General features: G+C 45.9%; 2 protein-coding genes across 9 annotated transcripts in view; one reads left to right on the top strand and one right to left on the bottom strand.

Moving 5' to 3' along the window:
* Positions 1 to 20492, top strand: part of HEATR1 (HEAT repeat containing 1) — a 61841-nt gene extending 41349 nt beyond the window's left edge. Inside the window, exons 38-46 of one of the 4 annotated variants that reach the window (XM_059900230.1) lie at positions 787 to 945; positions 1107 to 1241; positions 1366 to 1470; positions 1557 to 1725; positions 2209 to 2363; positions 2915 to 3073; positions 4743 to 4851; positions 5810 to 5934; positions 20001 to 20492. In XM_059900230.1, the coding sequence (XP_059756213.1) occupies positions 787 to 945; positions 1107 to 1241; positions 1366 to 1470; positions 1557 to 1725; positions 2209 to 2363; positions 2915 to 3073; positions 4743 to 4851; positions 5810 to 5898 (1080 nt within the window). In that variant the 3' untranslated portion in view covers positions 5899 to 5934; positions 20001 to 20492. Of the gene's footprint in view, positions 1 to 786; positions 946 to 1106; positions 1242 to 1365; positions 1471 to 1556; positions 1726 to 2208; positions 2364 to 2914; positions 3074 to 4742; positions 4852 to 5809; positions 6111 to 20000 lie in introns of those variants that run through there. The other 3 variants (XM_059900229.1, XM_059900231.1, XM_059900233.1) reach the window with 3 other exon arrangements.
* The window catches only part of LGALS8 (galectin 8), a 33442-nt gene continuing 14123 nt past the window's right edge, over positions 3697 to 23015 (bottom strand). Inside the window, exons 3-12 of one of the 5 annotated variants that reach the window (XM_059900235.1) lie at positions 17057 to 17145; positions 15930 to 16140; positions 14893 to 15018; positions 14242 to 14298; positions 13443 to 13469; positions 13199 to 13321; positions 12621 to 12709; positions 11717 to 11882; positions 8816 to 8950; positions 3697 to 4451 (exon numbers count right to left, since the gene is read on the bottom strand). In XM_059900235.1, coding sequence (XP_059756218.1) covers positions 4449 to 4451; positions 8816 to 8950; positions 11717 to 11882; positions 12621 to 12709; positions 13199 to 13321; positions 13443 to 13469; positions 14242 to 14298; positions 14893 to 15018; positions 15930 to 16140; positions 17057 to 17145 — 1026 coding nt within the window. In that variant the 3' untranslated portion in view covers positions 3697 to 4448. Of the gene's footprint in view, positions 4452 to 7666; positions 8951 to 11716; positions 11883 to 12620; positions 12710 to 13198; positions 13322 to 13442; positions 13470 to 14241; positions 14299 to 14892; positions 15019 to 15929; positions 16141 to 17056; positions 17146 to 23015 lie in introns of those variants that run through there. The other 4 variants (XM_059900234.1, XM_059900236.1, XM_059900237.1 and 1 more) reach the window with 4 other exon arrangements.

Below are 23015 nucleotides of genomic sequence, written 5' to 3'. Positions count from 1 at the left end.
GTGTCACTTTGTCATGAGGCTCTTCTCTTTTTTGACTTTGCAGGATGTACTTTATTGCTTTTCCCCCCATGAGCTCCTTGGCCTTGGTCTGGTAGAGCTTCTTGTAGAAACAGGCATGCCCACTTAGTTCCTCACGTGAAGGTTTCTTAACCCTAAGGCGTCTGTCAGAGCGGAATGCCTGTGTTGCAGTCCAGACGGCGGACTAGTGGCGTTTCCAACGGAATGCAAATGCCCGAGAGTGGCCTCCCGCCCCACCCCATGCTGTTGCATTGATCACTGGCCATTTATGAGGTTAGGAGCCTTAAGTGCCGTGACGCAGATGACTTAACCGATTCACATACTCTCCAGCCAGGCCTTGAAGGCAGACTTCTTATAGAAAGGGACCTCTGCATCTGAGGAGCTTTCTAGATTCTTTAGCAAAGGAGAACGTGACTCTCTGTCCTCATGGTCCCCGGATTCCTGTTCTCTAAGATCGTCGTTCTGAGTGCTCTGTGTCCTGCCTTCCGCCATCTGCCTGCATCCCTGACTCCCTCTTGGAAAGAGGCATCGGTCCGTTTTTATCTATTTAATACTACAAATAAATATTTATTTTTATTTCTTGTATTTTAACATTCGGGGTTGGCATTGACAGGAATGGTGTGTTGATGGCAAGTGCGCTGAGCCTTCCCAGGCACCAGCGTTTGGACGGGCTTTTCCGTCCTTACCAGGACTTCCTGTAGGTGTGCAGACAGGTGCTCCCGGCGAGGACCCGCGGTGGCCTTGATCGTTGTTGTTACATCCCTACAGGTGATTCACTTGGAGAAAATCACTAGTGAAATCGGTCCTGCCTCCCAGGCTAATGTCCATCTCACGTCCCTTAAAAAGACCCTGGCTACCACGCTGTCACCCCGAGTCTTACTGCCAGCCACCAACAAGACATACAAGCAGATTGAGAAGAACTGGAAGGTTAGACTGTACTGGGTATTAGACTTTGGAGGAGGGAGATGTGGTACTGAAATGTTTAGATTTTCACTTAAAGAAGAGTATGGTGGTTTAGTTCCATTATAAATGCATTAATGAACTAGAGGAATATTAACAATTGGCGTGTCTCTTGACTGTGTTTTCAGAATCTCATGGGCCCATTTATGAGCATCTTGCGCGAGCACATTGGGGTGATGAGGAAGGAGGAGGTCGCCTCCCACCAGCCCCAGCTCACCACGTTCTTCCTGGAGGCCCTGGACTTCCGCGCCCAGCACTCTGAGGTAGGCGTGTTTCTCCCCCCACCCCCCGTCCTAAACTTCTCACCTAACTCAGACCTGTTGTACTTGCCAAAGTTAGGGCTAGATGTCACTACTCTGGCTAATAAATCAGCTCTTCTGTTTTCAGAATGATCTGGAGGAAATTGGAAAAACGGAAAATTACATCATTGACTGTCTCATGGCTATGGTTGTAAAACTTTCTGAGGTCACGTTCAGACCCCTGTTCTTCAAGGTGAGCTCTTTTCCTCTACTTCTCCTTTTGCTCACGTATCAGTTACAAGATCTGAAGAAGAAACTAATGCTACTTTGTCTTTTTAGCTGTTTGATTGGGCTAAAACAGAAGACGCCCCAAAGGACAGACTGTTGACATTTTACAACTTGGCAGATTGCATTGCTGAAAAACTGAAAGGGCTTTTTACCCTGTTTGCTGGCCACTTAGTGAAGCCTTTCGCTGACACCTTGAACCAGGTGAACATCTCCAAAACGGGTAGGTAGCTGACTCCAGGTCAGTTGGCACACTTGCTCTGTGAACCTTACGTGAGATACAGTAAGTATAAGGAAGGTGAATTCTTTATAGTCAGTTGTCAGACACTGAAGTGTTTTAGCATGTTATTAATTAACTGACTCACTTGCGAGGAAGAATAAACGGGCAGTCCTGTGTTATTGGAAGTAACTCTAAAACATTAAGATTGGTTTATTCTTTAATGCTAATAAGCAGTCCAATTGCCAAACTAAGCAATCTTAATAACCAAGAATCTTAACTCTGAAAGAACAAATCACCCCCCCGAGAGACCGTCCGTTTAATTTGTGCTCTGCCTTCGTCCTGACTGTGATTTCTGGATCATTTTAGAAATAACCTTCTGGTTATAGTTCTGTTAATAGCGATTTGAAGTTAAACACTGGAGATTAAATTGTGAAATTCAGCTTTTTTGTTGTTTTTGTTTCCATTTCTTCTCTCCCCTATCTACAGATGAAGCGTTTTTTGACTCTGAAAATGACCCTGAAAAGTGCTGCTTGCTACTGCAGTTTATTCTGAACTGTTTATATAAAATCTTCCTCTTTGACACCCAGCATTTTCTGAGTAAAGAGAGAGCAGAAGCCTTGATGATGCCCCTGGTGGACCAGGTAACCAGTGGAATCATCTTCTGTTAAAAGATAAGGAAGCCATCAGTGTTACATGCCTGCAGGGTTTGTATCGACCAGAACCACAGTTTGCTGGTGTTTTATTCCTTTTCATGAAGTTTTTATTTCAAAATTGATTTCTCATTTTTCATGGATGTATTAATAACTTATCTTTGTAATGGCATTTACCAAGTTTTACTTTAAATTTTTTTCAAATAAGAGGTATGATGTAAGGTGTATTAGTTAAGTTTTTAATTCTTAAAAACTGGGTTCATTGAGAATGTGTTGGGATCTGGCTGCCCTCCTCTCAGAGGTTCTGCAGGGGGAAAGGGATGTTGCTAAGGGCGGTGATTCCATTTGAGTTCTTAGAAGGTAGTTAAATTTGCGCTCTCTCTCTCTCTCTCGAGCAAACAGTACCTGGTTTTTGAGAATAAACAGCACCTTGGGTTTTGAGCCTGCTGATATCAGGAAGGGTAGTAAAGTACTATATACATTGAGTATTTTCTCAAACAGCAATGAGACCCGTTGCTCAGTCCTTGTCTCACTGTGAACAGCTGGAAAACAGGCTTGGAGGAGAAGAGAAGTTCCAGGAACGGGTGACAAAGCACCTGATCCCGTGCCTTGCACAGTTCTCGGTGGCCATGGCAGACGACTCGCTTTGGAAACCACTCAACTACCAGATCCTGCTGAAGATGAGGGACTCCTCACCCAAGGTCAGGAGCCGCAGTGCCAGCGGGGGCGTCGTGCGCTCTCCCTGGGGCCTCACCGGTCTGCACTGCTGCGTGTCCTCTAGCACCAGGCTCCAGCTGTGTCAGGCCGAAGGTTGAGCCGAGAAACCTGGTTTTCACTTACAGGCCATTTATAAATAATGGCAGTCCTCCCCCAGCCCCATGGTGTGCTAGACACGAGCACTAAAATACTTTACACTTTTAAATATTGAAAAGACTTGAATTCCTCATGTTTCTTATGCACCATTTAAATGTCAGTGTGCTCCCAGAGACAGCATGCTTTGTCTACAGAACATTCCTTTGAGTTAGAGCAGAGTATTATCCCTGTTGTGTATCGATCTCAGGCTTAGGACTTGGTGGAGTAACGCACGGTAAGGGCTAGCGGTTGATGCCCATTAACGTGGGGAGGGGGGATGAGCGCAAGTTTGGAAGTTTTCAAACTGTTCTAGCAATGAATCGCCATTCCTCAAGCTAATTATCACACTAGAACCTCAGTGGATAAAACAGACTGAAGCAGAATTTTGTTAATTTATTAGTTGAAATTCACAGCATTTCTTTATTAGGAAGTATGAAAACAATGAGGCTGTTTCGAAGAACCCCCAAATTTTATTTTATTCTATTTTTTTTTTTCAGATTAATGTTTTTATTACTTTAATTTTTCTAGTTCAGTTTCCTTTTTACACATGAAAGGATTGAAGTGCCCAAGGTTTTCTTTTTCTAGGTTGGCTTGAAAGATCCTGGAAGTAAAATGTAATTAACAAAATATATTTTTCTTCTTCTTATGCTAATTCTTCTTCACAGATGTATGGATGGGAACCCCCAAATTTTAAATTGTAGGATCTTACAAAGTTGCAGCATTAAATTTGTTGTTTTGTAATATGTTGTTTTGATTGTACAATATCAAGAAAATCCTGATGGAACACAGGCAGTAACAAACGTTTTTTCAACAACTCACTTTGCTCTATCCATATATTCTTTACCAGAATAACCCAAAACCAGAAAGAAGACTAACATAGCTTTTGTTTCAAAGTGAATCACTAACAAAACAAACAACTGGTTGCATTCCTTGTCATAGACAAGTCATGTGAGCAACACTCCCATCTTTAAGTTCCAAAACTAGGACATTTATGACACAACGAGTGTGTTTTTTAGTCAGGCTGGGGTGAGGGTGCGGCCAGAGCCGGCGCCTGGCCCCTCACACAACCACATGGTGACCCCACTCAGGGTCCTGAGGGCGGGAGTCCTGCCTGCAGTGGCCGGGGACGCGGTCCTGCCGGGTCAGCATCACCAGTGGCCAGGCCAGCCGGCGGCTCCAGTGCAGTCACATCTGATGACATACTTGAATTTGCAGGTGGCATTTTTACTGGTTTAAGAAAAATGTTATAAAAAGACATTCACATGAAAGGCTTGTAGTACTAGAACACAGATTGAAAAGCACTGATTTATAAGGTTGCCCATATTATAGGCGGATCCCGAATTGTTAAACAAACTGGTATTCCAAGATGAAAGTTGGCCAGAAAGTGAAATAAACTCACACGAGGTAACAGTTTAAAATTCGGAGCTCATCTCAAGTTAGATCATAAAGTAATACAAGAATACTAGTTTGTTTGTTTTTTTTTTTTAATTATTCTTCACCTTTTTTTATCCCTTTCAGGTTCGATTTGCTGCTCTGATTACGGTGCTGGCACTGGCTGAAAAACTAAGAGAGAATTATATCGTCTTGTTACCAGAATCCATTCCTTTCTTAGCTGAATTGATGGAAGGTAATTCCCAAACTATTAAGAAATAATTAGAGTGAACTTCTGTGGGAACGTGCCCAATGAGAATGCACATTTGGATAGCCTGTGCTGAGCTCGTGTCTCCAGCGCTCTGTGCAGAGGCTGAGCGCCTGGTTTGAGTGGGGTGCAGGGGCCGCCTCGCTGTCATTTGAGATTTGTTTATAGCCTAATCGCGCTATCTTTACTTTTGTGTTTTTTGCTGACAGTGCAGTCTATGATAGTGTTTTTCTTTAACCTCGTGCATGTCTACGATTGAATATTTTGGTCCACAGATATAGGGTTATTATACCAAAACATCCAGTGCCACTAAGGCTGCAGTGGGGTGGCTGCGTGTTAACGACCAGCACTCACTCCGTGCTCTATGTGGATGATGCCGTTATCCCCCTTTTATAAAGGAGAAAACTAGAGGCTTTAAGAGATTAAGTAATCTAGCTGATAAAAATGTGTGACAGGTGGAACTGGGGCTTAAGTCCAGGTTTGGGCAGTTCTGGACGAACGGCAGGACGAGCAGTGTGCCACCACGCAGCCCAAGAAATAACAGCGCAGCTTATTAGCGGGGTGATGGAGGCGAGCGGACAGATGCCTTCACGTTAGCGATTCACTGCTGATCCAAAACCAGGTGCCTGCACCTTTGTTTCCTCCCTCCTGGAGAGGGGCTGTGTGAACTACTAAAAAGAGTGGCTTCGCTAGGCATCTGGAATTCTCATCTGAGCACCACTCTTTTGGGGTCTGTCTTATTCTGCTTCCCAAGTCCTAGACCGAAAGAAGGGAAGGAAGGAGGAAGGAGGAAGGCAGAGGAGGGGTTCCCAGGACGGCTTCCGCCTCCATGTAGTACTGCGCTTCATTCCTCTCTTCTGGCCGACGGCCAGCGGATGCGAGACGTGAAGAACCAGGCTCTGAGAACTGAGGCAGGAAGACGGACTCATTTTCATTGTGTTTTTAGATGAGTGTGAAGAGGTGGAGCGCCAGTGCCAGAAGACTGTCCAGCAGCTGGAAACCGTCCTGGGAGAGCCGCTCCAGAGCTACTTCTAACACCCGGGCTTCTGGTATTTCATGCTCTGTTCAGAGGTCAGACTTATTTTTCATATTTTTATTTTGGGTGTTTAGGACCATATTACTTTTGGTGCCGTAACACCTACTTGGACTTCTTTACAAAATTCCCACCTGGTTTGTGCTACCACATAACCCTCTCCTGCCAGTTGTACAGAATATACAAAAAGAGTAAACGATACATGGTATTTTTATACAGACTGCTGTTTGTTTAATTAAGACCATCGATTATGGTCTTTTCTGAGTGATGTTATTACCATTACATACATGATTAATTTTAGCACCCAAAGCTAACCCCCATTTAGACGGTAAAGCCTTGACTTTCCTGGTAAAGGACTATCTTTTGTACGTGGTATCTGTGTCAGAGATTTCACTCAAAGCAGCTCTTTACTTCAAGAAAATGAGAGTTATTCAGCACCCGGGCAAGAATGCTTTGAACTGTAAAGCCATTTGGACTTGTACTTTTCATTTTGGGTAGATGACACGTCAGTCTTAATCTTTGCGCGTGCTCGTGGAGGGGAGTCGTTCTGGAATGCATTTTCTACTCTCGAATATGATCGTCTCTCCTTTATCCTTCAGTCTGTTGGGGGGCAGGGGGTGGAGGCAGTAGGCTGTTTATAAGACAGCCACACCTGACTGCTCCCACAAATAACGAGGGCCCGGAAACACCAGGTGGTAAGAAGGAGCCCCTTCAGGGTTAGAAATGCTCACATTTCTATTGGTGGTTAACCAAGGATTACTTTTATGAGGAGTAAAGTAAACAACAGATTTTTTTTCAAAGCTTTGAAGTTCTCTAATCTCTGTACTATGTCGTGGTGAAGCTGCAAAGTGAGGGCGCAAAGAAAAGTAAACAAATCTGCCTTTATTTTGTTTAAGGCATTTTATTTATTTATGCCTTTTTAAAATTTAAGGCATCTAAGCACTGTTCCATAGATGTTCAAATCAAGTCTGAAAGCCCTTGATCTAATTTAATACAGAAACTTAGTGTGGAATCGTGACAAGCAAAAGGCTGATTTGCAGTTTGGAGACAGCTTGCTAGGAATGCATATTTCTCTTTATGAAACATCTCAACATGATTCATTAATAAATGCTAATAGTGTCTTTTCAAAAACAATCTTAAGATTTTGTACTTATTCTATCAAAGAAATGGTCTGACTTCTTAGTGTCATCCACATAAAACGGAAATGAACTACGTTTAAGACTTACAGGAAGCAAGGCAAGTGGGCTTTTCTTTTTTCCTAAGTGGTCCACAGTTTCCACCATCTGCCAGGCCCTCTGATGTTCTTTTCTGGAGGGGGGAAAAAACCTTGGGGGATTCTAGACCCTTCTTGCCTTCTATAGCTTTCCCAACATCCTCTCCTCCACCAGTGTTTGTTTTTTGTTTGTTTGTTTGTTTGAGCTTGGCAAGACTGAGCATAATAAATTAATATGAAAAGGTGGAAAAGAATTAGGTGCTAGAAGTTTCTACACTGAGTACTTTTTAAAAGTAAGACTAGTAATAGTATTCTTTCCACTATAGGGATACAAATAATACCTAACCAAAAGCTGTTATGGAAATATTCCCAAATCCTGGCAGAATTCAGCCCAGCAATTTAATATAAAATGATCTGACTGATCTAGCTTTTTACCTCCCCACTCCCAAGGCTTTGAAATTCCCTGTGACAAGATCTGACCTGTAAGAATTCTACAAAGAACTTCTGCCAACTCGCTTCAAAGAATAACAGAAAAAATTACAGAAATGCAACAACAGTTTAACTTGCTGGTACAGGTTTGATTTTAATCACTGAAGGGAGAACAGCGTTTTGATCTCAGTCACTAACGATGATGGGGTCGTCTTAGAGGAGGAGAGGCCGTGCTGGCTGCGTGCGGACAAGCAACACACACCGCCTCTCTCTACTCCACTGGTCTCTGCTGGTCTATTTTACTTTCTGATAGGGCCTGTTCTGTAATCAACCATTAAGTCTAATGTTGGCATTGCTTTGTTACCCGCAAACATTTTACAAATTGAATCCATCTCTCGTCTACCTTAAACTTTCTATAGAGTATATGCAGAGGAGACCTCTGACTCACCCTAAATTCCAATATTCTAAAATAATACTGGTACAGAAGATCAGTGGCCTGGAGAGTGACATCAAGTTTATTTCAGCACCATTTGGTTTTGTTCATTTTGCTTTGTTTTTTGCCTCTATCTTGTGCTGTGTTCAGATCTCATAATGATATTTGGTAATGCTTACAGCTAGAAGAGCTAGATATTATGCTAAAGAAAATCGCCAGATGTAGGTCAACATCAATCCTCTCAATTACGGGATACGATCAAACACTGGGTATGAAGGGCAGCACTGGAGGAAGAGTGGTGTCGCCTACAGATTAGTGTCCTTAGGTGATCTAATAGAGTAATTCTTTCTTTTCAGTGCCTGGTGGGTTTATATAGTGCATGGAGGAGAAACAACGGCACAGTGGCAAAGCACGGAAGGCTCTGAGCTGAACAGAACAGGGAACGTACGTGCCCCACTGTGTGCCCCCAGCTCCCAGCACAGTGCCGGCAGGAGACGAGCGCTCCGTGCAGGGTGGCTACTGTGTCACGGCAGGCTCTTAGTAAACACGTGCTGAATGTGAAGCAGGTTTGAAAAAGAGGCGGCCAGGGTGCAGGAGAGCGAGCAGAAAGGCCTGTTATAATAATGGCTATAAGCTGCTGTTGCCTCAAATGTCCTCATTTTTTGCTTGACAAAGCCTCACTGCGTGACATGGACTGAGGACACCCAGTAGGACTTCAGCTCACTTTAACAATATATATAAACCATATCATGAGAGTAAGATGCATTTTAACAAGGCCAGTGTTACACAGAAGTCATCTGTATTTCAGTTTTTGTAGCACACCTGTCAGCTACCAGCTCCTTACTTCCAGTAAGTGGATATCGCCATCGATTTCCAGCGTGTCGATATCACTCAGGTCTTTAAATCTGTGTCTGTACTCCAGGCTGTGTACACCATTTACCGCAACCTTGAATTCTCTAACATCACAATAAATTATCATCTGGAAGGAAAGTATACACAACATTAGTGGTGCCCCTGGGCTAAAGAGTTTGTTTCCCGCACACGAACGGCGTGTCAAAAAGTAAACCATTTGGTTTCCTCTCCCAGCCTGCCGCCACCGACTCCCTGCTGCAGTTTCCAGGACCTGACTAACGTGTATCTGTAGTGGCACCTTCTGCCTTGTCCCACTCCAGGAAGTGACTCTCACGTGCCTGGACCCTCACACTGTCCCCAGGGCCTGCTGGCTTCCTGTCCTCGGCACGCGCCCTCTCCTGCCCCGTGCTCCTGGGTAAGCGGCAAGCCGCCCTCCCCGCCGACACTTGGGAAGGAGAAAGTGGCTGACCGCGACAGTCGTTCACAGAAGAGCTGGTTCCCAGTCACAGGCCGGGAGCCAAGGGGCTTGGATCCTCACTTCGCTGCCTCAAACTCGGGGGTCTTGGGCGACTCAGACAATGTGGGATCTCAGAAGTTTAGGGCGCTCGCTAGGGACTGCACAGCTGCTTAGTGACCCTGATTCCCACCCAGCTCAGCACATCCTGCCTGTTTCTCCAAAGCTCTTCAAAGCTCAGTGTTCCATGAACCTATGAGTTTTGGCAGAGATACGGTTCAGAGTCCTCACTGGTGTTAGCCCTTCAGAGTTGACTGCTATCCTTTTAAGTCGCTCGTACACCTAAACCTCTTACTTCTGCTACCACGTTCCCCATGCCAGTCTGGCCACTGACTACCATTTGTTTCCCACCCACACTGCACGGGCCAGTTGGGTGAACCCACACTGTGCTCTCCCCGGAGGCCAGACTGAGGCACAAAATCTGGATCTGCAAAGCGGCCAACTGAGTGTCTTTTTTCTTTTGCTAGGACTAGTGGAAATGGCTGCTGGGGGAGATTAGGAAGAGGGGGAAGTTCCATGGATAACAGCAATAACTGACACAGATGAAGGCGGCAGGGCTATACAGAGAACTGGGGAAAATAGCCGTAACTGGGGATTATATGCCCACAACGATGGTGGAAATCCCAGTTTCAACCAGGTGGAAGGGACCTTGGTGATGGACATTTAACAAAATCTCAAGAGAACACGAAACACACAGCCTCATGCTCGGAAGGGAACACAAACTGGCATTAGACGGAGGCGGCGGGAGAAGAGTTCTCTAGACTAAGTCAGAGCAAGTGCAGCGCCAGCACGTTCTGTTACAAATGGAAGAGAAATGGCAGGCAGCCTAGTGGACACACTGTTGCAAAACAAAGAGAAAAGAAAAGTACATACATGCAAACATGGAACACCAAGATCCCTCAACCACCTGAACAGCTCCTAAGAACATGAATTTGATAAAGAGCTCACAGATGAAGTTATAAAACCGAAAGATATTTTTTAAATGATTACAGCTGGAACTAATAGGTGAATCTGAAATGCCACGGAACAGAAGATACTGTTTAAAAGCAAAACAATGGCTTTAATGGAAAGATGTGAGAATCTCAATGAAAGCCTATTAAAAAGGCAGGAGTTTAAAGCTATTGGAAAAAAGCTATCACTACAAAAAAACTGACAACAATGACCCAACATGAGGACAGCTACTCTTCTTCCTGAAGTAGAAAACTAACAAAAGGAGAAGATTATTTAAAAGGATGTATTATTGTCCTCTTTTACTTTAATACAGTAGTCCCAAACTTGGGGCTCAAATAGGTCAAAAACCAGGTCACGAGTTTCCAGCCACCAACCACAAGGATCAGCTTCCTGCTGGAGCGGCCGCCTCTGCCTCCAGTGAACCCACGCCACCCTTCACAGCCTGACGGCCGCCTAGTCAGCAAGCCCTGTGCCGCCCTTCCCACCTCCAGTGACTTGCCCGTACCATCCCCGAAATCCGGAAAACCCAGATTACCTTCCCCCCCACCTCCTTCTGAATTCCAAACGAGTACCCACCACTCCCAGGGAACCCGTGATGAGCTCACTCCTGTCTGTCACTCCCCACACCAGGGCGCTGCATTAGACGGGAACTTAGGAATAAATATTAGCACCAAATCACCACCTTCCGGTCAGCCTGATGTTCACGCTTTTAACAGCTCTGAGGAGTCTTGTGAGCTCCGACGGTCCAGAGCATGTGACAGTTTAAAATGTTGGGGAAGCATGACCGAAATCAGTGACCCTAAATGACCACGTGAGCAGTGAGTCACGGAAGCTGGTGAGGGCACCCAGCCAACCACGCAGCACCCACGTGGCGAGACTACCCAGAAGCACGTCTGGGGAGAGGCTGTGTTAGAATGTTCGCATCTCTGGGGGCTCAGGACTACACGCCTTCAAGTCCCGGTGGTCTAAATGTGTCTGTCTGTGACTATATACAAACAGGACTGCCTGGAAGAGAGTACTGCCACCTAAGCTGTGTGTCACCGGGACGACGGATAGTGCCGCCAGTCTCGTGGCTCCTACGTCCTCACGTTCACTTAGGATTAAACGTGCTACTCCCGCCCTGAGACAAGGTTCCTGTTAAAACTCCTATTAACTAATATGGGGTTACACAGAAATTGTCATTATGAAAACAAACGTCAGGTAATTCCAATGCAAATAACGTGGCACTCGACTGGCTTGGCCGTTTATGCTGATTATCTGCGTTATAAAAGACGGCATTCAAAATACAATCTCCAAATAAACAAAAACCACACACAATCTCCACATATTAAGTTGGACTCAATTTAAATGGACCATTTATCTTACATCTTACCCCTGCCTGCAGGATTCTTTTTCCTGTCCCATTTTCAAAAAAGATAATTATCTCACCTCAAAGTACATCCCAGGACTAAAAGGGAAACAGGTAATATTTCTCTCTTCTTCTCCCCAGGACTGCTGAAGAAAAGAATTTCTTACAAATGCTTTAACATTCAGGCGTGGGTTCAGGTGGAGAGCAATATCCTTGGATTTTCCTGATAGTAGATCAACAGCAAAGCTTTTGAGAGAATTTAAAACAACTAATTAGCCAAGTAGAAGAGAGGAGTCCAGTTTCTGCAATTTTAACAATCAGAATTAAACTCTGATTACACAAAACATGTACACACAAGGACCCAGGAATGCCGATGAAGGTGAAATTTAAAATTCCGAGTCAGCATACCGTTGGTGTAAGTATGTTATTTGCAAAATAAAAATATGAAGAACTTTAAAATCCACGTTTAAGGCTACGGGAAGAAATTAAAGGGTGAGAGCAAGTGACCCAACAGATCACGTCTGCTGCAATAGGGTCCTTCCAAGCAGGAAGTCTTTCAGCATTTACAAGTGCACTGTTCTTCTTCAAAGTGTACTACTTGCTAGAAAATAGCTCTCATTTCAAGCTTTCAGAACTCTGAACACCTCTGGAAAAGGTTCTAAAAGCAGGAATCTTATAAGACCCATGGCAAGAGGAACGAGCCCTAATAAAAGTGATCTGCTCTCGCAGAGCTGCCCTGCAGTTCTACAAGGGTGGGCCTCGTGGACAAAAATGCCACCCTCCTGCCTGGCCACAAAAAGCCTAGGTGCCGCCAACTACTAGTTGTCAGCAGTCCAACTTCCTCTGGCTTTAACAGTTTCACTTTTCAAATGAAGCTTATGACATTAGCCCGACTTGCACCTCACGAGATTGTTGACAGGGTTACAGCTGTAAGAGACACACGCAGCAGCAGCTGCATTATTACGGCCACTTACTGATACTGACCCTTTGGCGTTTGTATTTACTTCTCCTTTTATGACGACAGTCCGTCCAGGGCCCATTGAGGAGTTCAACCTCGCCACGAACGGCAGAGTCTGCAAAGAAACCCCGGTTAGCATCAGGAAGCCTGCAAAAAGGGATCTTGAGGGAAAACTGCCGAAAGACACTGGGAAATGTTTAAAGGCCGTGAACCCCATGAAGGGACAGACCAAGTCTGCCTTGGTCCCAGGTGGGTCCCTGGCTCACAGCAAACGCTCCATGTTTCAGACAGTGAAATGAATGGATGTGGGGAGGGACCTGACATCCTCTGCCTGAGTGAAATGCCCTCTGAGAAAGTCACCTCGGCTGGCCTGAAGCGTGCGCTGCCTTCAGCCTGGAGGGGAAGCGGCTGAGGTAGGGGGAGTTACAGAAACACACACTAATGGCTCAGGGACCTGATGTCCAGTTGACTGACAGCCGTCCAGGACACCAATGCAAACGCAGAGTGGCTGCTTTGGGCTTGTACTGAGGGTAGAGGTTACACATACCAGCTAACTAACACTTAACTTGTTAGACAGAATTAAGAAAATTTTGGCTCTTCAAACCTTTGACAAACAGTCGGTAGGTAGTATTTTGGCGCAAGTCAAAGTGTGATTGGCCGGCGAACCTTTGCTCTTGGTGTAGACAGTTCTGGGGACGATTTTAGAAATGTCTCCTCTATTACTAGGCTGTAGGGAAACAGTTCTGCAATAAGGTATGGAATGAATGAAGCTGTCTTCCAAGGCTTCAACTATTCATTTCCTGGGCAATCTTATAAAAGGTTCCACATGTTATAGCAAAAATACTTACAAACTGTGACACGCCAGACTTTTGTACCTATTGGAAGAGAAGGAAAAAATACAGACGTCTGACGGGGAAGAAATACATTTTATAACATGAGCAGTTGGGTCTTACTGGCTGTACCACCCAGAGCTGGGCCGGCAGTGCCTGCTCCACCCCGGGGGGACACGCAGGTGGCCAGTGCTTTCTGACCGAGCGCTTTGGAGCTGCAGAGTGCCACTCAGGCTGGGGACAGACTGCCTGTCCTGCTCATCTGAACCCTATAACCTCCACCACAAGCTGAGCACTTCCCAAACGCCACATGTGGGCTTCAAACACATTTTCCTTGTTCTTCCCAGGGTGCTCCCCAAATGCTGAGATTCTAGTCTGTCTAGGAACGTGCTGAGATCAGTAAGGCCTCACTTTCTCCACACTAATAACAGCAAAAAATGTCTGAACCGCAGTTGTTTCCACAGGGGGAGAAGATACACGTGGAAGTTCGTTCGCCGATGCACTGGCTTTGCTCACTATTTATAAACACCTCCTGACAGCCCTATTCAGCAGTTCAGAGAGTTCTTTGTACAGAAGGTTGGTGGGTAGTGGTCAGATCCACTGAGAGTCTAAACAGCAAAACTTACAGCACCTGGCACCCTGAAGTATATGCCTCAATTTTCAAACGATTACTTCCAGCCTATTAATTACTAAAAACATAAGTTTTCATATTAAAAACATAGTTTTTTTTAAAACTCAGCCTGCCTGCCACCTAATTTACATGGCAACTAAAAAAACATTTTTAAACTGGTGGTTCATTAAGAGATTTAATATTTACATTTTCTTCACTTATCTCTGTCCATTCCAGAGTAGATGCTTGGCTACTTCTTAAATCCTGAAGAAAAGTTCAGATTAATATTTAACATCCATCAGAATTCTAAATATAACCTGCTTGACATACCAAAAAAAATTATAAATGGTATTAAACATGAAAATATGATAGAAAATTATGATCCAAAAATGCATGAACATTAGCTTCCTTCTCCCCTCTCTCAAGCTGGCAAATGTTAAAATCAGAACTAATGTCAAGAAGAATGTGAGCAAATGAATACAGATCTTGAGACTACTTTGTTTTACTCTCTTTGGAGGGCAGGTTAGCAATTTCAATCCTAACTTAAAATGCAGGTATCCTTTGACGTCCCACTTCTAGAAACGATCCTAGCGAACTGCTCCACTGTGCTCCTGCGTCAAGGAAACAGCCCCTCTCCAGCTGTAAAGGCTGTTTGTTGTGTTGTTACTGTTTTGGGTTTTTGTTGGGACCATGCTAGGTTTGAGATCCTACAGACAAGCCCTGGGCAATGACTAGCATCCTACTAGTCTGAAAGATTTACTTCCAAGAAATTAACACATTAGCGAGGGACACATTTACACAGTTTTCAAGAAAACATCACCAAAGACCCCCCGCCGCCCCCTGTGGAAGGGCACTGACCGAGCTGGAGCTGAAGCTGAAACCCACGGAGTGAATGATCACTTTGCCATAAATGCCCAGGGTGTCGATCTTCTCTAGGCTGATCCTGTGGGCGTAGATCAGGGTATGTTTTCCATTGACAGCCACCTGGACAAACACAGAAGACAGGCCCCCCCGCCCCGAATAAAACAGTTAATAAATGCATTTTAGCGGGTTCCTCCCTCTCCCGCCAGATGTCAGTACTTGTAGGAGTGTCGGGAAGACACGCCGAACACAGTACAGTCTCTGATCTCAAGGAGCTGAAAATCCCATTGGCAGGCAAAAGAAACACAGGAAAAAACCAAAGCTCAACAGCACGGACAAGCATTAAAAAGAACGATACAGACCCAAGTACTCCAACGGCCAGAGGAAGGATGAGGAGAGAGAGGAGGTTAGGGGAGAAGCGCTGGTGGGAGCGGGCTCTGAGGGTCGGAGGGGTCTGCACCTCGGGTGAGGGGTCTCCACCTGAGCCATCAAGTCTCCCGCAGGCTCACGGGCCAGGGGGTGGAGGCGCCCCCCGGACCACACACACCCGAGGGAGCACTGATGACACGCAGCGGGGTTGCTGCGAGCTCCTCTGGGTCTAGAATCTCAAGATCCTACAGGACTAGGCCGCGGCAGGACGCAACTTTACAAACCCCGACTCCTACGCCAGGATCCCATCTGTCTGTCAGTTCAGACTCCCCCAGCCTGCGGGTCCTGCTGCCCGGGGTTTACTTTCCCATCCTGAGTGTAAGGCTGTGCCAGGTCAGAAGGAAGCTCAGCCCCGCGAGGAGCAACGATGTAACAGAAAGCCGGCTGCGCTGGCCTCGCCCTCCGCCGGCACGGCGACCCCGGCAGGGACGCTGGCTGTGCCCGCCTCACAGCAGGGTCCCCGCCGGGCCCTCCTCTGGGGGAACACGATAAAGGTAAACTCTTCTTCTGGATTTAGGACACGCAAGGGTGAGTTCACTCGTGAAAAGCTTCCCTCGTGCTTATTCTCACAAATGAGGATCTAACCCCTGTTCTCCAAAACCTGCCTGGAATTTGTCTTTCAGCACCATGATCACGATCTCAAAAGATTTTTCTTTCTTGAAAGGCATGTCATAGGTGATCTCTTCCCAGCCCCACTTCTCATTTTTCAGAGTGTTGCAAACAATGCAGTTGGCCCTTCTGAACCGCGGGTTGAAATGAAAGGCCACGTCCGCTCGAGGTTTCACGCTGCTGCCACACTGTAAGTCCACCTGGAACCTGAGGAGGGGAAGAAACCCAGGCCGCGTGAGGACTCAGGAAGGAAGGCGGCCTCGCAGGCCTGACAGCGCAGAAACCCGGGCCGAGCGACAGCTGACGGAGCCTCTGTTCACTCGCACGCTTTTGCGGGCGCTCCACCACAAGCACCCACGTTGCGCGGTCTCCCCGCAGGTGGGTTCGCCCAGGTGCCCCAAGCTCTGCCGGTGCGGTAGAAGTGAAGTGTGCAAGGAAAACTCCTGGAAACGGTCCCAAAAGTCAGTTGGCATCTGCCTTCTGTCCACCCCCCACCCCTTCCCCCCAAATAGCACATGGTCCCACGCAGCTACCCAAACACAACGTGAGGACCAGAGTCCTAGCTTCCAGGAATCATGAGAAAGAGGACCTCACCCTGCGATGGCAGGGTGAGAGCGTGAAGAGGCCCACTCCAACAGCTTGCTGGCGCGCGGCCTTCAGCCCTCTGGACTGTCCCCTTTAGGTGTCACGTTCACATCTTATTTAAACCACTGTTGTTCAGGCATCCACCACATAGAGCCGAGCCCAACTCTAGCTGATACGGCCTCGTCCAGACTTTACCCAAAGCAAGCATTAGATAAAACCACCCAGAACAGGTCTTACGAGATGGTGTGGGAATGTTACACTGTAACTAGACTGTGTCCCTGTCATCTGACCACAATTCCCTTCATTAACCGTATCTCTAATTCTTTATACTAAAATCTGACTTATAGCAACAAAAAATCCAAATAACCTGTATTTCAGTTTTTCATTCCAATTTCCTCAGCACCTTGGCCAGGGCTGCTATAAAAGCAAAATCAGGCCTCCGAGTATCCAAAATGGTCTCTCCCTCATGATTTTTTGTTGTCCCACAATCACAACGAGTTTATTCTTGTTCTTTTCTCATCTAACAGAATGACTTTACCTGTCTGAGTCACTAGGAACATGCCCACGTAGTACAATCAAAGTTCCAGGCTCCAACTGCTCAGAAATGGTCCCAACATAGGGGATTATCTAGGAAAAAAATAATTTTAACAAATGTTCATTTACAGAATCAAAAGACTACATTCTTAAAGGCTGCACATAAATATTACTCAGCCATAGAAAGGAACAAAACTGTGCCATTTGCAAAGACGTGGCTAGACCCAGAGACTGTCATACAGAGTGAAGTAAGTCAGAAAGAGAAAAACAAATGTTGTATAGTATCGCTTATATGTGGAATCTAGAAAAACGATACAGATGAACTCATTTGCAAAGCAGAAATAGAGACACAGACGTATGGATACCAGGGGGAAAGCAGGGGTGGGATGAATTGGGACAAGGGGATTGACACATATACACTACTATGTATAAAATAGATAACTAATGAGAACCTACTGTATAGCACGGAATTCTACTCAGTGCTCTGTGGTGACCTAAATGGGAAGAAAATCCAAAAAAGAGGGGATATATGTGTATGTATAACTGATTCACTTTGCTGTACAGCAGAAACTAACACAACATTGTAAAGCAACTATACTCCAATAAAAATTAATTAAAAAAATTAAAAAAGGCTGCACACAAGTCTGCTCAGACCCTAGCATTTTCCAGGTCCTCCTCACCATTCAAACAGCTACACCGGAACAACATGGCTAGGAGACTCGCAACACCCGCACACCACTCCGAGTTCTTTAGGAAAAGACATATTCTTCACAGTACTTTTTATGTGGCTGGGGGTTCTGTGAAATGCCACGCCCCACCCCTCGGTCTTTCCTAAAGTTCCACTGATCCCAACAGCAGGATCCAGAAGAGGCCAGGCCCTAGGCCGGTGCTGACAGAGACAATGACAAGCACTCACTGCCTGCAGAGGGCGCTCCAAATTCAGCCACTCTGCCGCAACTGGGATTGCGTGCCTCGCCTTCCCCCCCTGGGCTTCCAGGCTGCACCCCACAGGGCACTGCCAGGAACCAGAGAACTGCATGGTCTGAAGGATGCGCTGTGGGCGCCTCTGGATCTCTCAAGACACAGCATCTCCATACCCCGCCCGGTCCAGGGTGCAGGCCTGGGCCCCGACTGGTGGTCCCACACAAGATTCGGATGTCCCCCTCCCCGCTTCTCACCTGGAAGCCAGCCTCTCTGTCTGGGGCCTGACATGATCAGATCTTGTCACTCCCCTCCCCCGGGTGCTCCGCCATCCTCCCGGGCCACTGGCTACGTGGATGCATCTCCTGCACCACGACCACCTCCCTCTTCCCCCTGGGAGCCTCTGACCGCACCAAGCAGGCCAGACACCAGCATGCCTTACACCAAGCCCACCCGGGTTACATCTATGCTAAAATTGATCCAAGGTAGCTCTGACTGTCAGGAAGAAAGAAAGAAAACAAGAGAGGTCGTATAAAAGTAGTTGTAAATCAGTGGCTCATCAGCTGAAAATCTCAGCTCAAGCAAAATCTCCTCTGTGGAGCCTTTCTCAGACTCCCTGGGCCAACTGAGTTAGCCGCCCTCTGAAGGTCATCACGGCACTCTGTACTCTGTTCATTTGCAAACATATGCCTACATTGTGAGCTGCATGGGGCAGGACTGGGTCATCACCTTTACACCCCCAGGACAGAGGTCAAGAGATGATCAATAATCACTTGGTGAATGAATGAGCTCTCACCAGCCCGGAAACTGGGCTCTGGCAGGCCTCACATGTAGGCCTCACATGTGCAGAGGAGCGGCAACTAAGCGGCTGCTGAATGGACTGTTGCTGCCTTAAGCAGTAAGACAAGAAATCACCAAATCCAGTTGTCATCTGGTGTCACAGCAACTGCTGAGGGCAGCATGGGGGGGATGAACAGAGCTTATCAGACCAGAAAACGAAAAACATAACATGTACAGAGCACGGCTACAGCTGCACATCAGAGTGGATGGTTTTTGTGTATAGAGAATGTGGAAGCAATTACTCCTCTTGGCCACAGCCCAAGAATAAAATACCTGCATGTTCCATTCTGTAAATCTCTTAATAAAATGAGAACAGTTTTTGTAACTTCAGATTTTTTTCTATGTTCAACTTGTATTTATGCAGATTATTTAATAACACAAAAATGTCAGTGATATAATGATCGGTGAGAAAGTGGCCTACAAAACTCCATACAGTATGGTCTTAACCAAGTTAATAATAAACATTAAAAGGGAAAAAGAAAACACTGTAAAGAAATAAGCCAAAAATGTTACAACACTTTTCCTGAGGGATGACATTTTAATTTTCTTCTTCATATAGTTGTATATTTTCCAGATTTATATAATAAGTACTTATAATGTTTATAACCACAGATTTTTTATTATATATTTAATTTTAGGGTGAGAGTTTTTTTTTTAATTGAAGTATAGTTGATTTACAATGCTGTGCCCATCTCTGCTGTACAGCAAAGTGGAAAGAGCTTTTTGAGACCAACCATCTACTCCAATCACTGCTAACAGATTGTTATAACTGCTAATGAGTTGTTCCAGTCTGAGAAACAACTGCACTGCAAGCGTGGGCCAATTGCTGTTTCAGTTGTCCATATTAACGCTGTCTACTTAGGAAAGTACCCTAACTTCTATCAACAATACTCAACTTTTTTGGACCATGTGAAGGAAACAAATGCCCGACAGCCCACTCACTTACTCACAAACATTGCTCCTAAGGAAAGGGAGAAGGGTGGTTTTCTAGGCAACTCCAAGCTTTGAGGCTTTGATGTTTCAAAAATAATTGATGTAAAACAATAAAATACAGATATGAACACACTAGAGACAATACCATAAGCTTAAGCCCTAGTTAGGTTTGGTGTTACCTGCCCAAACATCCTAGCTGATTCATATTGCTTTGCCTTTTTTTTGTCATTCATTAAATGTCTGCTCTACACCAGGGTCATGTTACGGTAGCCTGCAGCTGGAAAGAAATATGAGTCCCGTCCATCCAGGAGGAACTGATACAGTTGGGAAGAAGTCAGATACCTATGGAAAGATGATTAGAGTGGCAATGTGATACTGTTTAGCGGTTCAAATTGGAATCTCCTTCCACAGCTGGAAAATCCTCTACCTTATAAACATGAGACCTCATCTGAACTGTGGCAAGAGCATACGATGAAAATCTGTCCATCGGTACCCCCAGCTCAGACTCTGAGTTAGAACTCGTGACAAGCAGCAGCCAGAATCATGCAGTATTCGCTCTGGCCAGGGGGCAGCAGCTACATCTAGGGTCAGAGGCAGCAGTGGCACCAGTGGTGTCACCAGTGCAAGAAGTACCACATTTGTTCAGTGGTGGTGACAGACGTCTCTTAGTGAGAACAGCCCTGCAGCCTGATTTTGGCTGTTGTCTGTGATGCTGTAGTTGACAAGCCTGGTTCTTCAGTCCTGCCTGCTGATAGATATCACATAATAAATTCCTTTTCTGCTTAAATTAGGGGTTGGCTTCCATGTTTACAACCACAAACTCTGACCAATTCAACATCCATAAAAATGGGGCAGTAAGTAAGTGTTGAATAAATGCTTCAGAAAAATGTATAAAGAATTCTACATGAGGTGGCCAAAGTTTATGAAGGAGGTATGATTTGAGCTGGGAAGAATATGGTTAGGCAGAGAGGAGAAGGAAGCCAGTTCAGGCAGAAATGTCCGTTTACAAAAGCAGAGAGGCAGGAAAAGACAAAACGTATCTGGGAGCCAGTAAATAGTAAGGGAGCAATTAAAGACAGACAGAGTTAAGGTCAGATTTTGGAAGGACATAAGGAAAGTGGGGTTTGGGAACAACAATCCAGTGGGGGTAAAATTCACTGGACGGCAGGGGATTATCTGTGAGACTGACTCCTTCCAGTAAGCCTGGCACAAGGAGATAAGGACATAATCCAGGCTGATGGTGGCAGACACTGAGGGGAAAGGGGAGGCAGGAGATAAACACGAGCTATTTCAAAGGAAACTGTCTATCTGGGGCCACCACCTACAATGGTAACACTGGGGAAGAAAGATTTCAGAGAGAAGATGCTGAGTTTAGCTTGGAATACTTTTAGTGTAAAGGGTCGGCAGGACATCTAAGAGGGAACATACTGAAAGAAGTGGAACACTCAGGACCAACATTAAGTGAATGGCCAAGACTCAGAAGTCAGAGTAGAGATGATTACTAAGTAAAATGAGAGCTACTAGATAAACAGAGAGAGGAAAAGTCAGGAGCAAAGCCTCAAAGGCTGCCAGATTAGGGGGTGTGCATAAAGAGTTAACACAGAAGACCTGGCTGCTATCTTTGAAAGGCCTCCGTCCAAGGCTGGCCCGTGGCTGCTGTCTAGGAACTTGGATTTGGAGAGAGCACCCACCACCCTAGGTGAGAAGGGTGGGTTACCCACCTAAACTGTTTGTGCAAACACTATGGTTTATGCTAAAAACCTGCTTTCCTGTTTAGAGTCTGGAGTTTGGGTACGTGCTAGGCAGACGCTATCTACGCACCAAGCCCGCGATAAAAACCCTGGGCAGTGAGTCCCTAATGAACTTCCCTGGTAAAGAACATTTCACACGTGCTGTCACAACTAGTTGCTGGGAGATTTAAGTCCATCGTGTGTGACTCCACTGGCATAATACCCTTGAAATCCTGCACTGGTTCCCCCTGGACTTCGCCCCATGTGCCTTTTCCCTTTGTGATTTTGCTTTACATCCTTTCACTGGGATATATCACAGCCATGGGTATGACTCTATGCTGGTGAATCATCAAAACTGAGGGTGTGTGGGAGACCTCGATGCAGGGGGTGAGAAGAGAAAGAAGAGAGAAGGATCCATCAGAGAGGGCAGGCATATCAAGGAAGTCGATTTCAAAAAATGGGAGGACTGTCAATGTCTTTAACATGGAAAAATAAGGAAGATTCCCCCCCGCTGCCCCCAAAATGATACTAAAATGGATATCATACCCTCTGATCCAGTGATTCCACTTCTACAGATTTATCCTGTAAAACACTAGCACATGCGCAGAAAGATGCATCTAAAGGATGTACAGCACAGCACTGGATACAATCATAAAAGGAAACAGCTCTTTAACAGGGGACTGGTTAAATAAGTTACAGTACATCCATACAGTGGAAAAATTATGCAGCCATTAAAAATAAGTGAGTAGAAGAATTAAGGACTCCAGGAGGAAACAAGATGGCGGAGTAGAAGGACGTGCTCTCACTCCCTCTTGTGAGAACACCAGAATCACAACTAGCTGCTGGACAACCATCGACAGGAAGACATTGGAACTCCCCAAAAAAGATACCCCACATCCAAAGACAAAGGAGAAGTCACAATGAGATGGTAGGAGGGGCGCAATCACAGTAAAATCAAATCCCATAACTGCTGGGTGGGTGACTCACAGACTGGCGAACACTTATACCACAGAAGTCCACCCACTGGAGTGAAGGTTCTGAGCCCCACGTCAGGCTTCCCAACCTGGGGGTCCGGCAACGGGAGGAGGAATTCCTAGAGAATCAGACTTCGAAGCCTAGTGGGAATTGATTGCAGGACTTCGACAGGACTGGGGGAAACAGAGACTCCACTCTTGGAGGGCACACACAAAGTAGTGTGCGCATTGGGACCCAGGGGAAGGAGCAGTGACCCCAGGGGAGACTGAACCAGACCTACCTGCTAGTGTTGGAGGGTCTCCTGCAGAGGCGGGCGGTGGCTGTGCCTCACCGTGAGGACAAGGACACTGGCAGCAGAAGTTCAGGGAAGTACTCCTTGGCGTGAGCCCTCCCAGAGTCTCTCATTAGCCCCACCAAAGAGCCCAGGTAGGCTCCAGTGTTGGGTTGCCTCAGGCCAAACAACCAACAGGGAAGGAACCCAGCCCCACCCATTAACAGTCAGGTGGATTAAAGTTTTACTGAGCTCTGCCCACCAGAGCAACAGCCAGCTCTACCCACCACCAG

This window comes from Balaenoptera ricei, chromosome 16, assembly GCF_028023285.1.
Source record: "Balaenoptera ricei isolate mBalRic1 chromosome 16, mBalRic1.hap2, whole genome shotgun sequence".
In the NCBI taxonomy this organism is placed as follows: Eukaryota; Metazoa; Chordata; class Mammalia; order Artiodactyla; family Balaenopteridae; genus Balaenoptera; species Balaenoptera ricei.
Note: the sequence above shows the minus strand (reverse complement) of the source record. Positions and strands in the feature narration are given on the sequence as shown.